At 38.3% G+C, this 24992-nt stretch overlaps 1 protein-coding gene across 1 annotated transcript in view; it reads right to left on the reverse strand.

The window, feature by feature from the left end:
* The window catches only part of LOC103780394 (rho GTPase-activating protein 15), a gene marked incomplete at both ends in the record, with an annotated part of 164030 nt that overhangs the window by 38162 nt on the left and 100876 nt on the right, over nt 1-24992 (reverse strand). The window contains 2 exons of the mRNA XM_008948065.1: nt 15362-15488; nt 17378-17476. Of these exons, the coding sequence (XP_008946313.1) occupies nt 15362-15488; nt 17378-17476 (226 nt within the window). The remainder of the gene's footprint in view (nt 1-15361; nt 15489-17377; nt 17477-24992) is intronic.

Genomic DNA, 24992 nt, shown 5'->3' on the forward strand with positions numbered 1-24992 from the left:
GGCATGTTTGGCCAGCTAGAAAATGGCTGAGAAAGGCTGTGATTGTTCTCTACAAATTTGCTGGTGGGGGTGGGAAAAGGAGCAGGAGAGGAGAAGAGGACAGCAGGGAGGGAGAAGAGTTGTTTAAACTGAAGAACAATGTTGGCACAAGAATAAATGAGTATAAAGTGGCCATAATATGAAGTTCTAAAACACCCTTTCAAAGAAGTCGTGGTGGCAAATAAAACTAAAAGAATTTAGGATGAAACTGAATAAGTTTGTGAAAGGGAACACAGAACTTGTACCTTCTGACAGGAGGGACTGGACTAGATCACCCAGGACATGCCAAGTCTTTCTTTGCACAATTTTTTTGGTATTGTCACAGCATTAGAAATGCTATTATACACACTTAACTTGAATATAAAAACCACAATGCCAGAAATCAACGGGTTCATTTTATTCATACAGTATGACCAGTTTATGTTCATCTAATGTAAAACATGTGGGCCTTGGATGAAATCTGCTGCAGTACACAAAGTCAGACTATTCAGGCTCTAGGAAGAGAGCACAGTGTACTTGGGAAAGGGAAACTGGTCTCTCTGAGCTCATGTCAGGGATTAGGGCTCTTGACACAGTCTCTGGAACCCCTTGGACCAAGGAGGGTGGTTTGTACGAGCACAGGTCACTGAGGACTTGTCTGGTCTCAAGCCTCCTTTGGTAGCTGCTTTCTGTACATCTTCAGGTAAAGAGTGATCTAACTAGAGATGAATATGGGTAGAAGGCAGAATTGTGATGGAGAATCTTTTGTGTACTCCTCTTCTTTAGAGAAGGTTGCTAAAATTCCCAGCAGAACACTCAGTAAATTGGATGGTCTAACACACAGGAGCCGAGGAGGGGTCCTTGTCCTTGGCTACCAGGGTGGCACAGTTCAGCCTTGTCCCAGTGTTTCTAGCCATACAGTTTCATCCCACTCATATAAGCCACAATAGTTATTGAGGAAAAAATATTGGAATATTTGAATTAATGCCTTTTCAAGTTGACATATATAATATAAAAATACAGTTTAAGCAGACTTCCCAAAAGAAAACAAACATGCAATTAAAGGCCAGGGAAGACAGAGCAAGGAACTGAAGACTATTTCCAGTCGAGCTGAACAAGTAATTTACAAGTAAGGCATTCAGGGTTTTTTAGAATATAGAGCTGTTTGTTTTCTTCTGTTGTGGAATATAGCTCAGTAACTTTCAAGCCTTTCTGCTTACCTTCTGACTGAGTTAGTCTACAAAAAAAAACCTTCCCAAGCTTTTGTAAATAATACGAATAGTCATCACTTACACTAAATTGCTCAGACAGAAGGACAAGAAAATTAAGCAGGTTATTTTTTTTCCTATCAGAAGCATCAGATAGTGCAAAAGAAAACCATTCTGAGTGGCTTGGTACTGCCGGCCACGTGTGCACTTTTAACTTCAAACCTACATGTAATTCTGCCTTATGCTTTGGAAAACAAACTAATTATCTGTAGAGAACAAGGGAGACTTGGCATTGCTGTATTTGTACCACCCTTGTTAAGAGTCATACAGATGATTCATATATTTAAATTTAGACACATGCTTGGATACCTTGGTAAATCTTTTATTCAAATCCAATCTTATGGGACCTTTCCAGAAAGAATATCATAGCAAAGAATTTTATTGAGACTCTTATTGATTATAATTTGCAATTCTAAATTTAAAAAGTAAAGTATTTTAAAATTTAATTACATTTCTGTTGCACTTAGCCTCCCACTATATTCATAACCTTATACTTTTTACCCACAATGAGCTTCTCATACAATAAAGGACAGGATTAATTCATAGTGCATAAGTTATGAAAACCAACATGTTAGAATTGTTTATTGCCAATGAGAAATAATGGTGAAATTCATATGTATATTTGTTGTTTAAAAACACAAGTCCCAGTACATTTTTTTTTCTTCCAGTATAGCAAGTTTAGTATTTTCCAGTGAATGTAGATGTGATAATTTATGAAGGAGAAAGGCAAAACCTCTCTGTTTAAAGTAACCAAAAAATACCTGGGCCAAGACCTGAAATCCATTTGCTGTACTCTGTTTATATGTCGACTCTACTTTGTGAAATTATCTCTACCTCAATTAAATCATTAGAGTAAGTACAACTGACAAAATAACATTCACAAGCTCATTTTTTAAAAGAATAAGTCAACAAAATTAAGAATCCTTTCTACTTCTTACCTAAGTGAAAGCTTCGGTGGCAACCTCCAACATCTATGTTCACATAAATATAAGCCTTAGAGAAAGGGACCTTTATAGCCATCAACTTCATTTTTTGTTTCTATAGAAATGATTCCTTTTTGTTAAAACACAATTGATTTTCAAACTTTCGAGCAGTTACAGCTCCTTCTGTACAAGGCAGCATTAGAGATGTATTGCAAGGACACAGGAAAGACTTCCACTAAAGGTGTTTAGGATCTGCACAATATAAATCTGAAGCAGACCAAATAGAGGTTAGAGCTTTTCCTGAGAGCCTGCCCTATGGAGGCTGTTAAAGAGAGAAGGTGCCTTGTGAGGTATGTTATGGGTCAGCCTCCTTCTTGGGTTGAGACAATGTAGGTACAGGGGGAAAAGGGAAGCCCAAAGTGGAGCTGCTGATATATTTAACCAAGTATTATGTTATAATAGTATATGTTTTAAATTTGACTACTTACCTGAAAGCTCCCACTCCAGTGTGTTTAAGCAAAGGGCTTATTTAGCATTGGCTATATTAGAAGTTGGTCTTCTAATAAAGATCAGCTCATAGGTTTCAGCTGTGTAACAGCAGATGGAAACTATAAGTTGCCCTCTTTCTCCCCTCTCCTAAGTGTAGCCTTGGCCAAGGTGCAAGTGCTCTGGTAACTACACTTCTGGCTTTCTACAGCACCCACCCTCTAACTCTTCCTCCAGCCTGGTGGTGATGGCTCCTTCTCATCACACAGGCAGCATGATGGCAAGATCTGGGTTGGTGCAGTTAAGACATGAATCTGAAGCAGACCCCCAGATGTGGTCAGCTGAATACATGAGTAACTGGAACCCCAGAAATGAGTGTGCTCCACACTGCTAGCTCAGCCAGTTTGCTGCAGCAATAGCTGGGACCCCAAGTTCATCTGGCCCTTGTGCAGGGGCTTGGAGAGACCTCCAGAGACACTGCAGGGTGACATTTAGTACTTCATCCAGTCTCCAGAACAGCTGCACTGGAAAAAGCTGCCTGAGCAAGCAGATAATTGCTATATATCACAATCTTTTCCTGAAATAAAGTCAGGGCAGTCATCACAACAACTCTGAGACACTTCAGTCAGCTACATGTGGGGTGTGCATGTGCGTGCTCACTCTATGTTTGACCAGCCATGGTTAAAATTCAGACAAAATTTTAAAAAGATACAATAGAAGGCTGTTTCAGCTTTAAAATTAATGTTCCAGCTGACAAACTGCACAGGGGCTTAACCTACTTTAGAACATATTTAATAGCATAATTTAGTCTCTAAAAAGAAAAGCAAAATAACTAATGATGGACAAATTTAGAGGTCAAATCTAGTTCAGATAAACATTCAAAAGTTCAAATGTTTAACCAAACCTTATCTTGTCCATGAAAAGCCTCAACTGAAGAGCTCTATCAAACGTAAGCAAAGCACAGAAGGTTGTGGAAACTTTTTCTTACAGAAGGAAAACTATTATCAGGAACCAGCACCTTATTGCAGCACTCACGTGTTAAGTAGTTAAGCATCAAAGCAAGAGCTAAAACGTTTTCAGCAAACTGCTTCATGGAAGTAGTAATATTTGGATGGAATCCAATACAGAGAAAAGAAAATAGTATTAAGGGGAAAGATAATGCAATTAGACTATCAACCAATAAAACTTAATCTATGCTTGATAGTTGAAACCTTCCAAGCTAAGAGAGAATAAAGAAATGGAGATCAGAGGACTCTGCCTTTTGAAGTCCTGCTGTCCAGATCCTGGGGACCATTATTTAGCTGAGTATTTTAAAGATGTTATGAATATTCTGTCACAGAATTAGAAAGCTTTGTTATTATGAATGATCTGTACCTTGAGCAGGGACAACTACAGATGAATTCCATGTAAACAACTGTTTAGGAAAGGTGAGTTCTGCTAACTTAGTTTTCTGGACTAAAACACACAATATAAAAGATGTGTTTTCAAAGAATTTTCATTGTGAGTTATTAATAACGGAAATCATAACTTTAATGGGTGCTCTCTATCCTCACACTCACCAACTAGAAATGATATTTTTTAAAGTGTATCAGATGAGGTAAGACCACTGTTGTGTCTTTCCTGGCACTGGTTCTCATTCAGCAGGCAGTATCTGCTGCAGTACCCCAGAGGAAAACAAAATTCAGACCAATGGTGCAGCAAACCAATGGTGCTTCAGGCTCCTTTCTTTTTCTTTCCCTTTCCTCATGCCAGAACCTCAAACTATGAGATGCTCCTAATCTGAAATCCAGCAAAACATTTTTTTGGAGCAAGACTTAAACTTTTCAGAAATGACTGAGTAACATACCAAAAGCAATGTTGCAAAAGTAAATCAACTATCCCACAGATTATAATTGTGCTTAAATATCAGTACTACCCTTCATTCCTTATACTCAATGACCTTCAGATAACACTGTGTAACAATACAGGCATTACAGTGTTTTCATTATTTTTCCATTGATTTTTTGTGCTGTCTATTTTTTATTCAAATGCATCAACTGAAATACCTTCATATGAGGAAAGGAAGGTAAAGGCATTATAAAACCCTAAAATAATCATCCTTAATTTTACATAGACAAAACAGATACTATACATATATTTTCACACAAAAATAATATACACAAAGCTTGTTTTTTCCAGGAACAGAACTTAACTTCTTGGAAACCATGGCAATGAAACAAAGATGTTGATTTAAGTGAATGTATCTTCAGCTCAGAAGACAGATAAAGAATGATCTTGAGATCATTGCCTGCACTACTAAATTTTTAGTCAACTTTCTGATCCTTCCAGCTACCTCTTCTCAAGGGAAAACCTGTCTGCTCTTCAGGAGACAGTTTACTCCAGAGACTCCTCCCAAATGTTATTATGTACGAAACAGCACCAAGTTTCTTTGCCTCTGCTTTACTCTGCCCTTTGCCTCTTATCCCAGAAGGCATTTTACCTTCAAGCATAAAATTAAATGTCTACATCTCAGACACACTCACCACACTGTTTTAAAAGCACCAGGTTGGTGGGATGCAGGTAACCATCAGTTTATATTAGACAGACACTTTAACAATCACAAGGTGATCAGAGAAGATCTGAGGAAAAGCTTTATCTGAATAGAACACAGCCAGTCTGTCTTAGGGCGAGCACAGAGTGATGTGGACACAAGCCACTTATTCCTGCACCTTGAATGAAGTCTTCTGTTACAGACACCCACCAGACTGAAGGTTAACTTGCTAGGAGTTATATTTTTGTACCTCAAAGCCTGCTAAACAGCAAATGACCCAGTCTGCACTCCTTTTCTGACCTGCCTACCTCTGGCCTCTTCCCTTAGGCTCTGGACTGGAGTACAACCTTCTTCACCAAAGTGATTATAGAATGTGCTACCACTATGTGACTGCAACATAGATGAACCACAAAGCTTTATGTGCAGAGACATACTCTCTCTCTAGCAGGCTTCATACCTGCATGCTTTCCCAGCAATTTTTGTGTTCTGGACAAAATTAATAAATTCCATGATAATTTCACGATAAGCCTTTTCCTCTCCAAAGGGCTTTTTTAAAAATGTAATAGTATTGGAGTATTTTAAATTGTTTTAATTGCATTTATTTAAAATGTGGTATTTAAAAAGAATTGCTCAGGTTTATAAGAATGTTACTTTTCTGTATAAATTGAACACCTTAAAAAAATAGTTACAAAACCTGTTATCACATGTAGAAACACACATTATGTGCTGTAAAAAGGCTTAAGACAGGCTTGCTCTTTGGTTTTCACAGAGAATGTATTGGTTGCAAAAGATTAAAGGACAGCAGGATCTACACATTCTGGTTGTTTACTTATTATCTCTAAAACAGTGGCCTTGACACAGATAAATACAATCCCTAGACTGTGTCAGGTGGAAGGATGAATTCCACTTCCCACAGCTGTGGGAAGACCTTGCCTTGAATCCCCACATGCAGGAAATTTGGACTGAAACTGGGGTAGATTCTCAAAAGAGCTACTTAAGATGATAAGGAAGAAGAGCAGCAGCCTATCATAGGAAAGACAGCTACAAATCTTGTCTGGCTTAGCCTCCCAGCTCAAGCAGGAGAAGGAATAAGACTGCTGTCTGTAACTCTATTTTGGATGATACACCTGAGACAGAGAAGAGCTGTTGAAAATAAAGAGCTAGCTAAATGCTGACACAAGAACACATTCATACCACAAGTCCATTTAGGCTGAAAATTAGGATGCTTTCAGCTTGAAAACTGAAGTTTTGCAACATTCTTCCAGCCTGAGCTGAGGGGCAAAAGCATTACTACTGAATTTCATTAATTATGAAAGGAATCAAATGAGGTAGTTGTTTTCAAGAACTGGGGAATTGATTCAATGCTACAAAAAGTCTGTCTGAGGCAGATAATGCTATGTTACACTTTTCAATAACAGTAACGCAAGTGAATTCCTCTTGGGTGAATCCTGGGCACAGTTAAGACAATGGCCAATGGAATTAATTAAATGGAGCCAAATATCCTTGGTGGTGAGGGGAGCTGCTCATATGTCATAGTGTTCTCTTCAGCATCAATATTTAAAGCCAGCTAGTTGGAACCTTTTACTTAATTGAGAAACAATACAGCATTTAACCCTTCGGTGGTATTGCACCCTGTGGCTCGCAGAGGCACGATCTGTCTGTCTGGCACGTCAGGAGGCAGCTGGTTGAGCAAGAAGGAGATTCTACAAAGCATATTCCTTCCTAAAGTGTTAACACACCCCATCCAGGACACAGTACCATGCTTTCATCGAGTAAATCAGTCTTTAAACATTTCAGATTGAAGATCATAATTTAAATTAAATACATTCTCTAACCTGGGAGGTACAAACATTTAAATGATTTCCCCGTGGGGAAAAAGGTGAGTCTGGGCAATAAGTATTCCTGTCTAGAGCCTGATTTACAGTCTCTTTAACTGAGCTTAATTTAGAATTTTATAACCTAAAAACCTTCCTTATTTTTATCACATTCTTCCCAAAGTACCAGGAGGATTGCATCTGGATTAGTTATAAATAGTAGTGAAACCTCAGACTGCAATGTAGTGCGAGAAGTTTTTTTTCTGCTACAAACTTGCAATCAGGGTAGTCATTTCAATAATTACAAGAGGCTTCAGAATCAGGCTCACTGGAGTGACAGAAAGCTGGGCTGGCTCTTCTTTCCCCAAGTCCTTCTCACTTGCTTTAGTTTTGACCTCCTTCCAAAGGCAGCACTCTAAAACATTTCCCATTGCAGTGAAAAAGCCTGCATCTATTTAGCTGTTATCAGCTGTCAACCTATATTCTTTCTGTGTGGAGGCAAATTATGGAGATGGACAAAAATGGAGATATATTGATGATGCAGGTGATGGAGACTCAAGCAGATATATCTGTGTTGTCTACTGTTTCAAATGATAAAAATTAAGATATTTTTCACAACATACATAAAACTTTAGTTTTACTTCCTAAGGTAAAACAAGATCTACTTAGAATCACAGAATCATTTAGGTTAGAAAAGACCTTTAAGTCCATTGAGTCCAACCATTAACCCAGCACTGCCAGGCCTTAGTAAGGAATTAAGAGACTGCACCAAATCAGTGCAAGACATGCTATATAGCTGGGCTTAAATGTGATAGAGTCAGAATAAATATATTTTCCTTTTCCTTTTAATACACAGAAAGGTAACAACTCCTTGCCTTTGGTAATACCTAAAATTCTCATGATTTCTTTAGGATCAATTTTTTTCTGAAGCAAATGTGTGTTTAAAACAACTACACATTTTTCCAAAATGTAGTTTTCTTAAACGCTGTCTCAATATGTGGAGTTCAGTAGGAAAAAACTTAAAGCAATCATTTCTACCCAGTTTCTCCTTGCCTCCATATCAAATTTATCTTGAGTGCACATGTAGGAGTTTATTTTGTTAAGAAAAATATATGGTGTTCCTCTCTTCTTTGGAACAAAGGAAAAATATGGATTTGTAACCTTTTTTTTTTTTCCTTTAAACTTAAGTCCTTCAATAGTGTTTTGAACAAACCTAAAGAGATTTTAAGACAGACATTTTGCATTATAACATTCCCATGGGTCGTATGTATGATCGTCTTTACTAAAGCTCCTTTCAGTCCCAGTTGAATAAATATGCATTTTATTTCACTAATCTTGAAACAACAGGAATAAAGTTTACCCAGGTCTTTTATACCTCAGAGAACAAAACAAATACTACAAATCTTTAGAGAGAAAGGATATACAAAAGGGCTTGAGGTGAATGTTTCAAAGCAAATACTCTTTAAACGATGTGCAAATTATTTCAGCACTTGAACATGATTTATGAAAGGGGATTAGTCCACTGAAACAAGAACCTGGTTTAAACTGTTGGGTTTCAAAGTCAAAGATGAGAAGCATTTTCTGGAAAAGGCAGAAGAAATGGGATAGTAATCTATAGTGAGGATTTCTGATTGATTTTCTTTAACTCAGTCCTACACTAGCTATCACTGTCATTCATACTTAACTGTGGTGGGCAGTATGAAATACCTTCTTTTATGCTATAATTTGCCATAAAAATGAAGTATTCAATAGTGATAATTAAGTAATAATGAGGTAATTAATAACTCAGTGACTAGCTCTCTATTTACTAGTATGCCCCATAAATGAGCAGAAGGAATATGAAACAATTAAAGATTATCCAAGCTCAAACAGATAACTTTTCCAGGGAGTTGTGTGTCAGTGAGCAGACCAATGAGTTACAGGTCACATCTATAATAATACATTATATTATATTGTAATATTCCTACATACTCTGCACATAATGGCTAAGAGCTACTCTTAAGTACTATAAAAATGATCACTTTTATGTAATTGTAAAGATTAATAAGTGAGCTAACTTCTCATGGTTCTATAATGACCCTGCTGTTCTAGTAGGTAAAGGAAAATTTAATGATCCTGCTCAGATATGATTAATATCTAACTTTTTCCTGACTAAAAATCTGGACTTGGTTCAATAAAAATGAATTAAGTGAACATGCACTGATTTCCCTGCCAAATGTTTATATGGAAGTTGGTTATGCCCAATTTAAAAATATGCTTTTTCAGCCCAAATAGTAAACTCTGGAAGGATTTTGGAAAGTGAAGTAGAAATAAAACAAAGAATTAAGGAAACATTATATTATAACTGATGGAAACAGGATATTCAAATTCAGAAAAAATCCTTTGTTTTTTGTTTTATTTTTGGGAGAACTAGTCACAGCCAGTTGTGATTTTGGGTGCAACATGATCTTTTATTATCAGTGGGAGTTACACAACTTGTTTCTGAATTTGGCATGTTTAGTTTCCAAAATTCTGATATTATTACATCCTTGTTGCTGAATCAGTGTTTTCCTAAGCTTTAAGAAACGAGCATACCTATACAAAATATTGCAGAGAAACATGAGAGTAAAAATATGTCAAAAAAGAAGTTTAATCACTATAGTCCAGACAAATGTTGCCACTCTCTATAACCAGCATGTTGCATTTTCATTTTGTGGGCTTTTTTTCTCAGTAGCTGAAGCTGACTGCATTCCTGTTGATGCAATAAAAATAAATGCCACAAACACCCAAGCTACAGAGTGACAAAATTAACATTGCAGTAGGAAACTATAGATTTACACAGAGTTTCCAGTTTGCTTTCTGTTTTAATTGCTGTCATTGGTAATGCTGCACTAATACACATAACTGCTTTATATTTCTTGGTTTTATTAAAAGCAATAAAACTGACCCATACATAATTTTAATATTCTAATGTAATAATATTCCTTAAATAACATCCGTTTGGCTTTGAACTTCACATCTAACCAAAATAAGTGGGCTGGGAAGGGGAAAGAATTCAGACCTCATCAGAACTAACAAAGAAGTGATTTCCCACTTCTGCTGCTCTAATTAGCCCCCATTTCACAGAAGTAACTCTACGTGGGTGAAGTACTCAGCCAGTAAAACCTGTCCCTACATTCCAAGATATGATCTCCCAACCTACTGGCCTCTTCCCCTGCATGAAAGGAAGAAGGAAAAATCACACAAGCTCCAATCTCAGCACTGCCTATAGTTAGGTGTCCTTTTTCTAGGATCTCTTAACGACGTTTTTGACAAAGTAAGTTTCTGGCTTTTTTTCCTCCTGCTATTAGGCAGCTGAAGCCATGCAAAAACATGTGGTTACGTCCTGGTAACATTCCCTTCCCTCTGCAGAGGAATAATAGCCTCGGGAAGGTGGAGTTTGCCACAGAAATACCCAGTCATGTGCAAGGACAAACTTTAAACCCCCAAGCAAGCCCTTAGAAGAAGCCTTAGCCAGGGAAGAATCAAGCACCATACAGAGCCAGAAAGGGTTAAAGCTCCACTGAACTCTTCATTTCTTCCATCGTGTCCACTGAGAGATCAAAATGGGTTTCTGCTGCTGGGTTTTGGGTTTTTTTTTGTTTGTTTTGTTTTTTTTTGTTGTTTTGTTGTTTTTTTTTTTTTTTTCTCCCCCACACACATTGTACAGTCTTAATTATCCAATAAACTGCATTCAGAGATGATTCTGGATGGTTTTAGGAATATTACATGCCACGCTTCGAATTTCAAAATTCAGCCTTCTGAAGTAAGGAAAAGTGAGCAGAATGAGAAAAGCAACTTTGGGCAATTTTCAAGCACACACAGAGCTCTTGGCTAAATCCTATGGAGAGGGTGCCTGACTTAAACTGTGTCTTTTAAGAAACCAAAGCAGACTTCAGAGCCCAGATGACTTGGTAGCAAATACCTCTGAAGGCAAATCACAATTACAATCCAGAGGTTATTATTTTTATCTTCATTAAGAAGGTGCTAAGAGACCTATTCCCAGATACATTCCCCAGGGAAGCGTGTGAGGGCTGTGGCATCCCAGAGCAACTGCACCACCCTTTGGGACTAAAAAAAGGCCCATTGCTCCGTGTTGAAAGTGCAAGAGGAATTTAGGTAAGGAAAATACCATTATTTGAGTTGGCTGGTGGCCAGGGTGCCAGGACTAAGACCTCGATCCCAACGAAGAGCAGAAAGGAATCCTAAGCCTGCTGTTTAATATGCATGACCTGTCAGCTTTGCTGTCAGCTTTTCCTTCCACCCCCTGTTTTTGTCCACTTTTCCCACCTGTTGCAACTTGTCCTTATTCAGGCTGAGAGCTGGAATTGTCTTTCTTCAGTGTCACATTGTGTCTGGCACAATGATGCCAGGACTCCTGACTACTCTTGACACAAAGTGTCCTGAATCGTAATATTACCGCACAACCCATCATTACTTTCTTTTTCACCTCTATATATATATGTATATATTTAAATCTTGATGCTCTAGTTGTAGCACCTCAAACCAGAATTCAAACATGGAGGAGATTTTCCAGGATCTGTCACAGGGCTGCATGACTAACCACCAGGCTTTAAGTAAAGTGTTCTTGAAGATAAGAAAAATAAGCGAGTAGAAACAATAAAAATAATGCAATTCAATCTTATCAATTCAGGCAGTTCCAGCTTTTATGTGGCAAACAAGGAGATCAAATTGCATTTATCTAATATCACAGATTTTTTAAATGTCTAAAATATTTAATTATTTTGCTTTGGCAACCTAAAGCTGAGGAACAAATTACTGTTCCCACTACATAAGGAAATAACTGACAACAATTAGTATTTATTCTTGTTGCTTTTGTAATAAAAATAGAATTCCATCACTTTCAAGGAAACCTAAAATATTAATAAGAATGTGATGAACTGAGTAAATGTGACGCCATAAGGAAATGATGGAGAACAGGTTGGAAATATAGTGCTTGGGGAATGGATTGCATTATCAAGCTTGTGATTGTGCATTTTGACAAGAGCAGCCCTCAGATTGATACGGTAGCCAAAGGGCACTCTTCCTACGGAGAAGCCGTTTGTTTCCACGCGGAAAAGGGGGAGTAGAAGGGGAATTGATCCCCTCTGACAATCAATAGTGACTCTAGCCCAGGCTCTTCCACAAGAGGTCACTCCTGAGTGACAACACCCTGAGATGATGGCCAAAATGCAAACCACAAAGTGACCACGGATGGAAAAGGCAATGCCCACGGAGAGCGTGGCGTTGGTTTCGTTGCCCACAACACGTCTGTCCTGACAGCTCCTCTAATCCAGTGAGGGGTTTTTTTTTTTTGATTTATGGAGATTTTGGAATGCTTTCTGGGACCCTTTCAAAGCACAGATCCTTTCCCTCCCTCCTGTACACCACGGCAGCGTCTCTGCTTGCAGTTTAAACCAGGTGCCTGGTTTCACGTGGTATAAAATTAACGTGGCAGACCACCTACCAGCAGCCCCAATTATAATTGGTGCTAATTAGAAGGGTTTTTGGCAACCTTAGGAGAAAAAAGCCCAAAAAGCTACAGTCTGAATGATAACTAAATTACTTGGAAATTATGAAGTCTGCCGCTAATTTTAAAAATTATCGGTTTACAACAACACTTATTTGCATAAAAAGGAGCGGTGCTGCAAGGCAGTTTCTTTGCACCAAATGTATACATATTCTAATGGGGGAGGTTGCTTGGGTGAAAAACGTGTTATTTCTGACCCAGCAGTAGCTACACAGATTAAATCAATGCAATAGTTGGCACCATAAAATAAAGAGTAATCTCTTTCCATGTATTCGAGAGCTGGATCACAGTTTTACATATTTTGGTAATGTTCCCCAAGGCCGTACTTGGTTTCTTCTTAGCTCAAGAAAACTTCAATTAAAACATGAGTTCAATCCAGAGTGGATGAGAAGCCACTGAAAAGCTGCGTGACCAAGAAGACGGACACTCTGTGAACTTTGGAAATTGAGTCTGGCAGTTTGAGCCCAATTTTCAATGAAATCAGTGTCTACAGCTCAAAAAGCATAACTGAGAATTACCATTTGTCCTTGTAGTGTAAGCAGAAGCAATTAGGATTAAACACAAAAACCAAATTCCTGCTACTAAGTGTCTAGGGGCAGCCTCCCAGTTTTAAATTAAAGAGGAAACTACTGGAATACTTTGGTTAGAATATACCTGTTCTTTATATACTTGTGCTGCCAAAAAAACACCAATGACTTAGCAGGGCTTAGAAGTACCAACATTAAAATTGGACATTGTTAGCAGCCCTTAAAATGTAGAGAAGGTAAATACAAATGAGTCTGAACTGTCTGACTATTTCACTAAAGATTACTGGTGGGGCTGAGGGGGTGCCCTGCTGACACATCAGTTGCTCTTCTTCTGTGTTAAACTGGAGGGGTTCTTTTAAACCATCTTTTACAAAAAATCTCCTTTGTTTGTATTTGGCATTGGCCGTATTCAATAATATAAGAGCACTATAAAATTCTAAAATCATTAAACTTTGTAAGAACTTTATAAACATACTTGCAGATATTGCACATATCTTCTCTCTGCTCTGCAGTCAAACTGGACAATGAAACGACCACCTGTTAACTGCTAACAATGTGTCATTACCAGTTCTCATGCCTTTTTAAAGCAATTTTGGCTCTAGCTGACGATAATTCTGGCTACGATACTTGTGTGAACATTAAGGGCACAGAAAGCCAAAGGCAGAAAACTGACAATACAGTTTGTGCTTAGACTACTAATAAGTAAGTGAATAATATGATTTTTCTAATTCCACATAATTGCTTGATCTCAAGGGGCCAAAAAAAGTTCTGAATACATATTTTAGAAGCAATCCAGTCTGCAGTATTTAAATGCAAGCCTCAATTCAGTGAGATTTCACAGCAGATATTTTCACATTTTTTAATAGTTTAAATAGCCTTTAACGAAATGGTTATTCAGGATTCTCTAAGGTTTCAAAAGAAATGAAGACTAAGTCTCTGTTGCTGCACTTTTTCTGTTTCGTCTGACAAATTATCATTTAAAGATATGTGAGAAATCTAAATAAATAAATAAAAATCCCTGAGTGTTGAGACAGTTTATGGGCATTTTGCTATCAAGCTACAATAAGAGCAGAATCAGGCCCTCAAAACTTACCATGCTCTCACTCTTATTTTTCTTCCTCTGAGAAATGCAACGTAACACATAGTACAAGGATATTGGGACAATATTTCACAAGCTACATTCAGGCTCCTTTATATTTTATTACAGAAAGAAAAACCTTAAAAAAAAAAAAAACAGATTGCCAAGATAATAAGAAAACAACAAAAAGCTTTGGTCTGCAAAAAGAGACTGTTGAATGAATCTCTGTATTTGTATGTCTATGCACGCACACATGTGTGCATATATTTGTGATTGTGTGGATAATTATCATTTAAAATAGCTATGTTTGGTCTTTTTAATGCAACCCTTTTCTTAACATCTAAGGCTTTGATCCTGCACTGAAATGTTTGGAGGCAAATTCCTATACAGCACTTTGGTACCTATAGGAATCGCGTACCAACATGCAAGTCTGAAGCTGTCACAGTGCTTCCATCAGAAGGGTGATGTGAATCTCCCGCCAAACAAAGAAGAAAAACAAAGATTTGGGAGAGAGGGTGAAATTAAAAAAAGGCTGAGGGAGTGATTCAGGGTCAGCACCAGCTCCTGCCTCTGCTGCCCACCACACCACGAGCATCTCGGCACAAACTGGAAAAGGAAAGTCTCATTGGAGTACAGCACATCCCTGCTAGTTTTAGATCTCTTTCTTTCCTAATCACACTGACAAAAATCAACCTTGATCCCAGGAATTTACCTTCTATAAAATTATAGATCCATCACTGATTGTTGGCTACACAGGATATGTCAGGTCTTGCAGCAATTCAGTGTATAAATATACCACAGACAAAATTACTCTGGCAATTTGAGGTATTTTGCTAAAATGGAAACAAAGCAACTGCAACAGACCATTAACACAGGACTCATGTTGCTTATTTTTAAAAATAAATGGCTTGAATAAATGTCTTTGCTCCTAAAGAAATTTATTTTGCTTAGGAGAGAATGTCACCCTTTAAAAGTGTGGAGCTAGTAACTGTCTTTACTTAAATGCAAGTTATGTATATCAGCACAGAACACATTCAGCTTTAAAATTCTCAGTGATCTTCCTCTCATCCTGTATGTAATAAAAATTGTCTTACCCTGTAATGGCATAGTTATTTAAAAAGGAAAGGGTGAAAAAAAAAGGAAAAAATCAGAAAAGAAAAAAGCCTTACTTAAAGATTTTCTGTGTTCAGGCTTTGGTTCTTTGGATTCAGTGTCTAAGCTATTCAGTAATTCGATGCTGGAAGATCTTCTGAGTTTGAACTCCAAATTTCTCGATGTACAACTCCGTTCTTTTGGCTGGGAAAAGAATATAAATATATATGTGCATGCTTTTAATAAAATAATTATTTGTGAAAATGAAGCAAGAGATTACAGAGCGCCAGCACGGAATCAGAAGCTAACAGACACACGCACAGCAAGAGATGCAGTGAGTATATAATTTAAGAAAGTGTAATGCAAAAATTTGTCATATGGCAAAGCTTTTATGGCCCTGACAGACTGATCTTAATTTCTGAGATAAATTCCCATTTAAGTGAGAAAAACAAAAGGCCTACTTTCTTTAGGCTTTAGAAACCAAAATTATTTCCACATTGCAGGCTAATTCCAAATGCTTGCAAAGAGGAAGGTTTTTTAAATTGCCTTTCTGTTTTAGGTAGTTGCAGTAAATATTCTTGCAGATGTAATTGTTTCAAATATTCTTACAAATTTGGGGTTGATTTCTGCAGGTCTAAGGTTAGGAAAGTGTGGGGGACTTCCCCCTTGCTTTAATTCACTGGTGTACAATGAGACAGTTAAGGAACATTAATAGAGAAATGGAAAAATATAAAAGAAAAGAAGGAAAATAAAAAAGAAAAAGAAAGGAAAAAAAAAATTATGTTTTGGTTAATCAGGTCTCTTCCCATGGTGTTTGGTCAGGTGAAGTTTAGCTGTCCCAGCAGCCAGCAAAGCTGCCAGGCTTTACACACCCATTTACAGTTTTCAGACTGGAGTAAATGACCCGCAGGAAGCGGTCACCGAGTGCTTGGTGGTGGCATCGTGTCCTGTGCACACAGCAAAGGCAAACCTCTGCTGCTGGGACAAGCCCTGCCCCCGGGTGCTGTAACCATTTACAGGTTGTGCCCCACCAGCCACTGCTGCTGTGGTTCACTGCTCGCTCAGAGCTGCAACATTACTACAAATAATAACCAAGTCTCTTGGCTGTTTAGCTGAATAACGTGAAAAACCAAAACTGAACAAAACTAAACTAAACAACAAAAAAAGGTTCCGAGTCTCCACAGAAAACTCCACCCCAAAATCTTCAGTAGGATATCAATATCCTCAATGCACCCAATGAAACGCACGATATGAAGACATACATCATCAGATCAAACTTTCCTTGGCTGATTATAGCCTCAGGGTAGGATGTTTGTAGCTCTTTAAGGAAACAGGAGCCTTGTTCAGATTAACCCTTTCAAAAAAAAGCTGCCTCTGCCCACCCTGCCACTACCATTGCAGCAAAGCCTCTGGAAAAAGGCAAGAAATGGGGGTATTTTTCTCTCCCCAAAGTCTGCAGTGAACAAGGAAAGTCAGTGCCCTCTCAAAAAAATATGTTCTTGGAACAGGCAAGGGTAGGAGAAAGACATTTGGAATTTGTACTGAGAGTGGCAAAAAAGAAAGAAAAAGCTACAGCTGAATCTGGTTTGGTAATTAAAAACTGTTTTAATAAAATGCAGCCCTGCTTACTTCGAGCCTTCCTGGGAGAATAACAGCAATCAGTTACAAAGGAATATTATTTGCTAGTGTTATTCTTGTGAATAAGTAATACAAAAATTCATAAAAGGCTCAAATGTATTAATAGTTCTATTGAAGATTATATACTGCGGGCTGCATAAACAGAAAATGCAAAAATTCATTAGTTATTAAGTGCTTGTGTGCTTTTACAACCCTCAGCAAACCAATGTCCTTGTTATTTCAGAGAAATAAATGTAGCGTTCCGTTTCGAGGCAAGAATCAAATGACATTTTTGTTCAACAGCCTTGTTTATCTGACATTTTTTAGTAGATTTGCATACTTATTTTTATATCCTTCAGAGAAAGGAATGTCTAGCTAGCTGCTGACTGCCTAAAACCTGTAGAGATGCCTAAGCAAATGAAGTTGAAATTGCTACATCTTAATTAATAAAGGTAACAGCCAAAACAAATACATACCAATCTGTCAATTGCATTTTTGATAGCGTGGAACCAATCCAATATGAGAAAGTCGATATCTGACTGGAGGAGGAACTCATTTCCTGACACAGTCGTGATCTGGGGAGGACATGGGGACAGACAGGTAAGTAAACCACACCCCAGACAGATGATTTTCTTCTATTTTCTCTCCCACGCGCCCAAATGCTCTCCCCTTGCACCAAGAATTATCTCTTGGAGTGATGAGTTACTGGGGAGTTTTGAACCTCTGTCTGAAAACACTTTGGAGTATGTCACAAGAGCAAGATATTGTCTGAGCAATGCAACCACCGAACACAAACAGGGCAAAAAACAGTGGGAATGTGACAAAAGTTAAGAAAAGCCAGGAAACTCAGTGTTACAACACAGTTCAAATATCATTCAAAGCAACCTGGGGAGAAATGAATGAGATATGAGAATTAATTCCTCTTATTTTGTTTCCATTTCTGGTTTTGTATTATTATTGTTATATCTGGGACCTCCATTCTTGAGTTTGTACATTTAGTATATACCTGTGATTCCAGAGTCCACTTCCAAGTATTTTGGTAAAATTCATAAAGTCACTGTTCTTCATATTAAAAAAAAAATATTACCATCAAAGATGGCTGTAGCAGGATAATTAGGAACCCATTTATCATGAAAAAAAAAATCCCCAGTTTATCTGAATAGAAGTCGATTTACATTTTTGACCCACACACTGGGAATATTTATCAAAAGAATATTTAATCCCCTGATAATGTTGTTTCACTGCCTGACAATATTTGGTGGAAATACGTATGCATATTCTGCTGGTCTGAACTTCTGTAAACCACTGTGATAATCATCTCCCATCACCTATATTTTTACACCAGTGCAGATCTCCAGGTATTTTACATGTCAGGTCGAAATGACCACGTAAATGACAAAAACTGAGGTGTGAATCTGTGCAGTGCTTTGCTGCAGGATTATTCAGCATGGCCTTGGTGCATGGGGCCACAAAGCACCATCCAAGGCACAGCAGCTCTGCGTGTCTGCAGAATGGTTACACCTCCACCTTGTTCTGCAAGGAGCTTGTCCTGCCCATGCTCTAAACCAGCTCAGCTCCTGCCAGCTCTGAAACCAAAGCTTTTATCTTATTTTTTTGTTAAGAGTTGCCTGTTAAAAACTCAGTAGCATCTGCACATGTGAATTGCACACTTGGGTTTCAGCATTCTGGGGATGCAGGTTTGAGGTGTTCATTGGAGCCTGTTTTTATTATTCAGGACCAAAAGCTTTTCAGGTGTTTTTTTGTGGAACGGCTGAACACATTGGACAACAGAGATTTCTTCCTGAGCAAAGTGTGAGGAAAAGCAGAGCAAAGCCATTAAGACCTGGCACAGCCTATTTATGTAAATCCATCAGCCCGGAGTGCTACTGTTTCACTGCATCTGCCCCATGTCAAGAGTTTTTACTAAAGCATAAAAGAAACAACAGATCCTCACCAGCCTGGGTACTCCTGGAATCTTAAAACGCAAATATTACCATGCAAAGGAAAAAAAAAAAAAAAAAAAAAGACAAAACATCTTAATGTTTCTTAATTGTTCTACGACACTCCCTTTATTAAGGAAATGCCTGTGAGGAAGGTTTCCAAAGTCATCAGCATTAAGGAAAATCCCGTCAGCGCAACAGCTCCAGTGGAAACATCCTGTGAGAGCACTGCAGAGAATGTGGGAATGGTGGGACTGGTCCCCCAGAGTGGGCTCGGGGGCTGCCTGGCTGCAGATGTTCATCCCATCCCGTCCACACCATCAGGAGAGAACCTCCAGCCTTCCCCCTTGCTCCCCATGCACTTGGGAGAGTTGTTTATTGGGGACATTTTAATTGCCTTATTAGTCCACAGCCATGATGTTAATCACTACTCACACTCACTATCCCCTTTCTCAAAAGAAATAAAGAAACCAAAACAGCCCAAAAAATCATCTTAAGGTGAGCAGCTGAAAGAATTGACCTCCAGTTCTGTGCCCAGCTCACACAACAAGGTTTGGGTTCAAAATATTGTACCACAATTTATTAATGTATACATGCAGATATGAATTAGACTAAACAGGCAACAATTCAATCTAATGCTTCTCTCCCAGTATAAACAAATCATTATTAAAATTATAAAATAGAATAACATTTTCAAAGTAAGAGCAACATATATAATTAGATTCACTCTCTTTTAAAGGCTTAAAGAGGACACAACATAGTTCAGTCTTCCGTTCAGTAAATTCAGGCTTTATTAAAATACAAGTATTCAGCACTGCATAAACATTTGCACTACATGATATGCAAAAGAGATACTCCATTGCTAACAAGACCAAAGCAAAATACATGTTGAAAGTTTCTTTGTCTGAATGTGTTATTTTGATAATCATACATTATCAGAGTTTTATGAGAAAATCTGTAAAAACAGATCATAGAATGGAGGGAAAAGAATTCATTTAAAATTTACTTTCTGTAAGATATAGTTCAAGTCCTTTTCTTTCTTTCCTCAGACTAATCTTCAGAGTAACTAGACAGTTTCAAGAAGACTGCTACTGCTCTCTACAGTTTAAACGCATCCACTCCTTAATTACAGTCAGTAATTGACTTTGTTCTGCTCCATTCCAGTCATTCACAGGAAAGCAGTTCCAAAGGCTTTGGCTGGTAAATCCCATTTAATGTGCAGGTTTCCTATCCCACTTTTATATATTACCTCCTTAGGATTTCAGATAAATGGCTCTTGGAAGGGATTGCTAAACCATATTTGCACTTTGAACAATCGAATTTTCAACACCCTTGGGAAAAGACATCAGTAAAGAATGCTAGCTTTGACTAAACCTTGTGATTGAACAATTTGTGATCACAGCCCTAAATGATGTATAACTAACAACAAGCATAAACTGTTCAATATTAAGGCATGCTAACACAACGTCCCTGTACCAAGCAGTGCTGAAATAAATAGAGGGACCTGAGAAACAAATGAAAGACAAATCTGGAAAATAGAAAAAAAAGAAAAAAAAGAGAGAGAGAGAAGAAAACAAAATGAAGTGCTCTAGATAGTGCTGCCAGTCTCCATTGTGCCAGGTACTTCACTTATTTAAATATTTCCTGAAATCCCTCTCTCCTTGCCATCATTTTTGCAAAGGCTACAATCTGGAATTAGCATTTCCTTACTAGGCAGAATTATGATGCTGCTGTTGGTGATAAATACCCAGGAGGAGTGACAACTGATGTTAACCCTTAGGTGTGCCCTTCAAGTTCCTTATAGAAGGGCCAGGACACCTGGGTTCTCTCTTTCTTGCTGTGGTACCTTGGAAAAATCACTTCAAAGGCTGAATACACTCCCGTGGCAGTTTTACAATGAACTCCAGTGCAGTCCTGCTGCTATGTATTGATCCTCTGAAAATATCAGCTCTCCTCAGGTAAATGGGTGTTAAATTCAATACACTGCTGGGCTGCCAACAAAGTGTGGGAAGGGGCAGGGGTTGGTGTGAGACACTTTTTATGATATTCTATTTGTGGCTGATTAAGGATTTCTCTTGTCACCTTATAAAGCTGCAAATGGAGAGATAAGCCTCTTTTGCATGTCACCATAACGATGTACCAAGGTAGTGTTCTACAAATTTCTATGTTATTAAACAAAATACCTATATAGCCCAAGGAAATACTGGACACTGCATCTAATTAATACCATTACTATTTTATAAAAATTAAATATATCTTGGAACCTACCCAGGATTAGCAGTTCTTAAAAATCCTACAAATCATGTTTTTGCTGTGCCAGGTTGTGCCCTGGGACCTGCTATTGTGCCATGCATAGTTGTGCTCCTCCAGGACTTCCAAGTGTTTACAGATCCTTGGATCAACTTTTAGAACATGTCTCAGAGATTCTTTCCTTTCCTGGTATACCTCCACCAATGGAATACAGGAGATAAAAACCAGAAAAGTGCCAAGGGATAAGCCCAGGGTCTTCTGTCCATAGTCTTCCTGCAAAATTTGGTCTGGGGATTAATGCACTGCTGTGAAAAAAAAAAAGTCTCTTCTTCATGGTATCCCTCTAGTTCTTCATCAACTTATATTTCTACAGACACATTAATTTCTTACATTTATTCTAGCTGCAGAAGAGGGGCAGAGGCAATTCTAGCAACCCTACTGATAGGCACTCTACAGAGATATGGAGGAGGACGATAAATTCACACAGCAAAACAAAAATACAAAACCCTATTATTGATTCACTGACTTCAAAGTGTACTTATGCATCTCTGGTGGCTATAACTATTATTTCCAGTGATGAACTATTTTCAGACAATGCCAAGAACAAACTTTAATACAGGAAGTGAAGAATCCTATGGGGAAGAAGAAATGCAGAAGAAAAACCCTCACAGTCTGTACCCTGTAGCAAAAGGAAACAGTGAGCTGATCAAGAAATGTATGGCTCACATATAGCTCAAGTATGGCCACTAAGAAACCTTCACCCAGTTCTTAATTCAGCCAAATGCTGAAAAAAAACCCCAGTGTTCAACTCCCTCTGAATGTGAGATGTTGGGAAAAATTCTGGACTATTGGGGTGAAGATTCACAATAACCCATCCCAATGGTTCAGCACTGGATCATTGGATACTTCTGGACCATGGAAACCCCTCCAGATGCTAGTCCAGTGCAGAAAACCTAAATTTGGATGTCTCCTTGGACTCCCACAGTTTGTGGTGAACTCTAAATGGTTTAAACTTGGATTGACAGATACCTCTGTGTGCAGAAATTCAATAAAATGTGTTCCTGGTGGTGCATGGTGCAATGGGATCACTGCCCTTGATATGTGTAGGAAAAAAGGAAATGTGAGTTGCCGGAGCATTTCTAGCTCAAAAAAACCCCTTCTTCCCCTTCCCACAGCTCCCTTCACCTCACCTTGCTCTCACAAAGGTTTTTTTTTTTCCCCTTGACAATGCCAGTTATCCTGACTCTCCACAATGAAGAGGAAACTAGCTTTTCCCTGTGTTTTCCTGAGATATTTTTCTAAAATGGGACCTAGCCATCCAGCCCATGTACCGTGGGGCATGTCATCCTCCATCTGCATGGCAGCCACCAGATCTAGGAAAGGAAAGGTGGGAAGAAAGTTGTAAGGAAAGGTGGGAAGGGAGTCAAAAGGAAAGGAAAAAAAATACTGGAAAGAGACTAGGAATTTTCTCTCTCTTTTTAAATATACTTAACAAAAAAAAAAATCATTAGAATATAACATAACTTGAGAATAAACACATAAAACATAGATACTTGTGTGTCCATGCCCACAATAGAAATAAAATTAATTAAAGTTGGGAGACACTATGATCTTCGGTGGTTTAATTAACTGGATATGAATTAAACAGGGACAGAGATATATAAGTTTATAAAAACATGTCAAAAATCTAACTGCATTTCTGGAAGTTGATCTTAAATTCCTTCTCACAGATAATCCAGTCTCTTGGCCACGTTTAGGCTGAATGAGTGAGCAACAAAAAGGGTAAATAAAATATCTCTGTGTGCTGTACCATGGTGAGCTGAGTCTAATATTCAAGAAATGCAAATAAAAGAAAACAAAAGGATTAGTATTGAGCTGCATTAGGTTCATACTGCACCTTATATCCATTACATGATTCATCCTATCGAACAGAGGTAGTCATGGTTATGCTGATAGTTAAATTACTTAAAGGACTCAAAGTTGTTTATGAGTACCAAAGAAATTTCATTATCAAGCAGATTGTCTGTCTCCTCTTACAGTCTGGCTTCACCAATCTAGCAGTCCTCTGGATGTCGAGCAAAGTTAACATTGAAGTGATGGGGAAATATCAGCTTGAAAGAAAAGGTCTTCAACCAATCTTTCAAAAAAAATGATATTTGTTAAAAAATTTTGTGAGAAAGTATCTGCCTTGTGTTCCCAATGTTGCTAGATGTTAAGTAAATATACGCTGATTGCAAAAAAAGTTGCTTTGGCAACTCTCTTATTAAAATGCATTTGTAACCCCCATCTGTCATGAAAGTTTTGAAAAGTTTGTTTACTTTGGATAGCCGCCTTATCCAGGGTTACCCCAGCACACAATGATAGCAGTCTTCAGAAGTTGTGTGAGGAACAAGCCACTGGGGATCCATTTTTGTTTTAATTGGCACACACAAACACTTTTCTGGTCTGTCAAAAAGATCAAGCTAATATGCATGGCGGGTGTTATATTCTCAGCTTTTGGGAGTAGTAAAGCTCCCTTTATTTAAGTAATTTAAATGATAGACTGCAAAAACTTTGCAAGTCAGAAAAATGTTTTATACTTTCCATGGGAATATTTGTTTTAAGCAACAGAAAATGTTCTACATATCTAAAGATGTTGAACCTTATGTTATAATTACCCTGTTTCTTCTGACTCTGTAAAACTTGCTGTGAAAACCAAGCGCTGCAAAGAGGCAACAAACAGATCCTGGGTTTTCATAACTTTGGGAGAATTAGCAGTTGTAAGACCAATTGCTGCCAGATGTTTGTAAGATGCCTTCAAATCTGTTGCCTTGCGGTGTGACTGAGTTGCACATCCATTCTCTGGGAACCCTCACGGGGTCATGGTACCAAAGCAAGCTGCTCATACACAGTAAGTTGCTTTTTAGTAAAATTAACCTAGTGTTTGGGGTACACACACCAATGGCTCTGAAGTGGGTTCAACAGTGTGAAGCCTGGGGTCAAACTTCCAAGGGAGAATAATTTTTTAAATGAAACTGTGTTGTACCGGTGATGAACAACTAATTTGTTTCCTGGCAAATTCCTAAGACTGAGTCCTTTGACCTAATTTAGTAATAAAATAATGAACTCTGGGACTGTTAAGAAGAAAAAAAAATCTTTAAGGCTAATGCTTCCCTTTTGCCATGCAATGAACTCATAGTATATAACAGTTCCTATTAAATTACATTAAAAATAGCAAGGAGAGAATCAAGTCTTCTCTCTGCATTACAAGACAAACCTTTTCCTTCCCTTTCTGTGTGTGAAGAATCTCAGTTGCAGAAGAACTGATTTATATTGCTTAAAAGGAAGATATTGAACACATAGGAGGTCACAATTACAGCTCGTTAGGCCCTGAGAGAACAAACTTCCTCCTTAGATTGGAAAAGGAGCTCAGGCTGGAGGTGCACAGAGCCTTCCTGGAGCAGGAAAGGTCCAGTGCTCTGCCAGGAGTCCTGGGATGCTTCCGCTGACTTGAAGGAACAGCTTGTCATTTTCCTTTTTTCACCCACCAGTCCAGGTCTTATTTCTTGGAGATGTGTGGAGAGAAAGCACATGCTATCTGAGTGAAGGGGAAGGTAAGTACCTTCTGCTAAATATCCAAGGAACATACTGGGAGGAAGCATTTCCTGCTGATCTGCTCTGCTGGAACTAAGCCCTAAGCAAGACACAGTTGGACTGCTTAGATCTGTCTCTGAAAAAACAGGGCCTTCCTTCAGAGGGCTAAGAGCAAAGAGGAAGATGTGAGACAGGCAGCAGATGACCATCCTGGATGTCAGACACCTGTGTGCAGCCTCCCATGTGCCCTCTGCCCATGTTATCCTCCATCTACCCTTACCACGGGAGCAGGATGGACGAACTTCTGCCAGCCATTAAGTCGGTCAGG

The sequence above is a fragment of the Merops nubicus genome, unplaced genomic scaffold, assembly GCF_000691845.1.
Source record: "Merops nubicus isolate BGI_N331 unplaced genomic scaffold, ASM69184v1 scaffold6069, whole genome shotgun sequence".
Classification (NCBI taxonomy): Eukaryota; Metazoa; Chordata; class Aves; order Coraciiformes; family Meropidae; genus Merops; species Merops nubicus.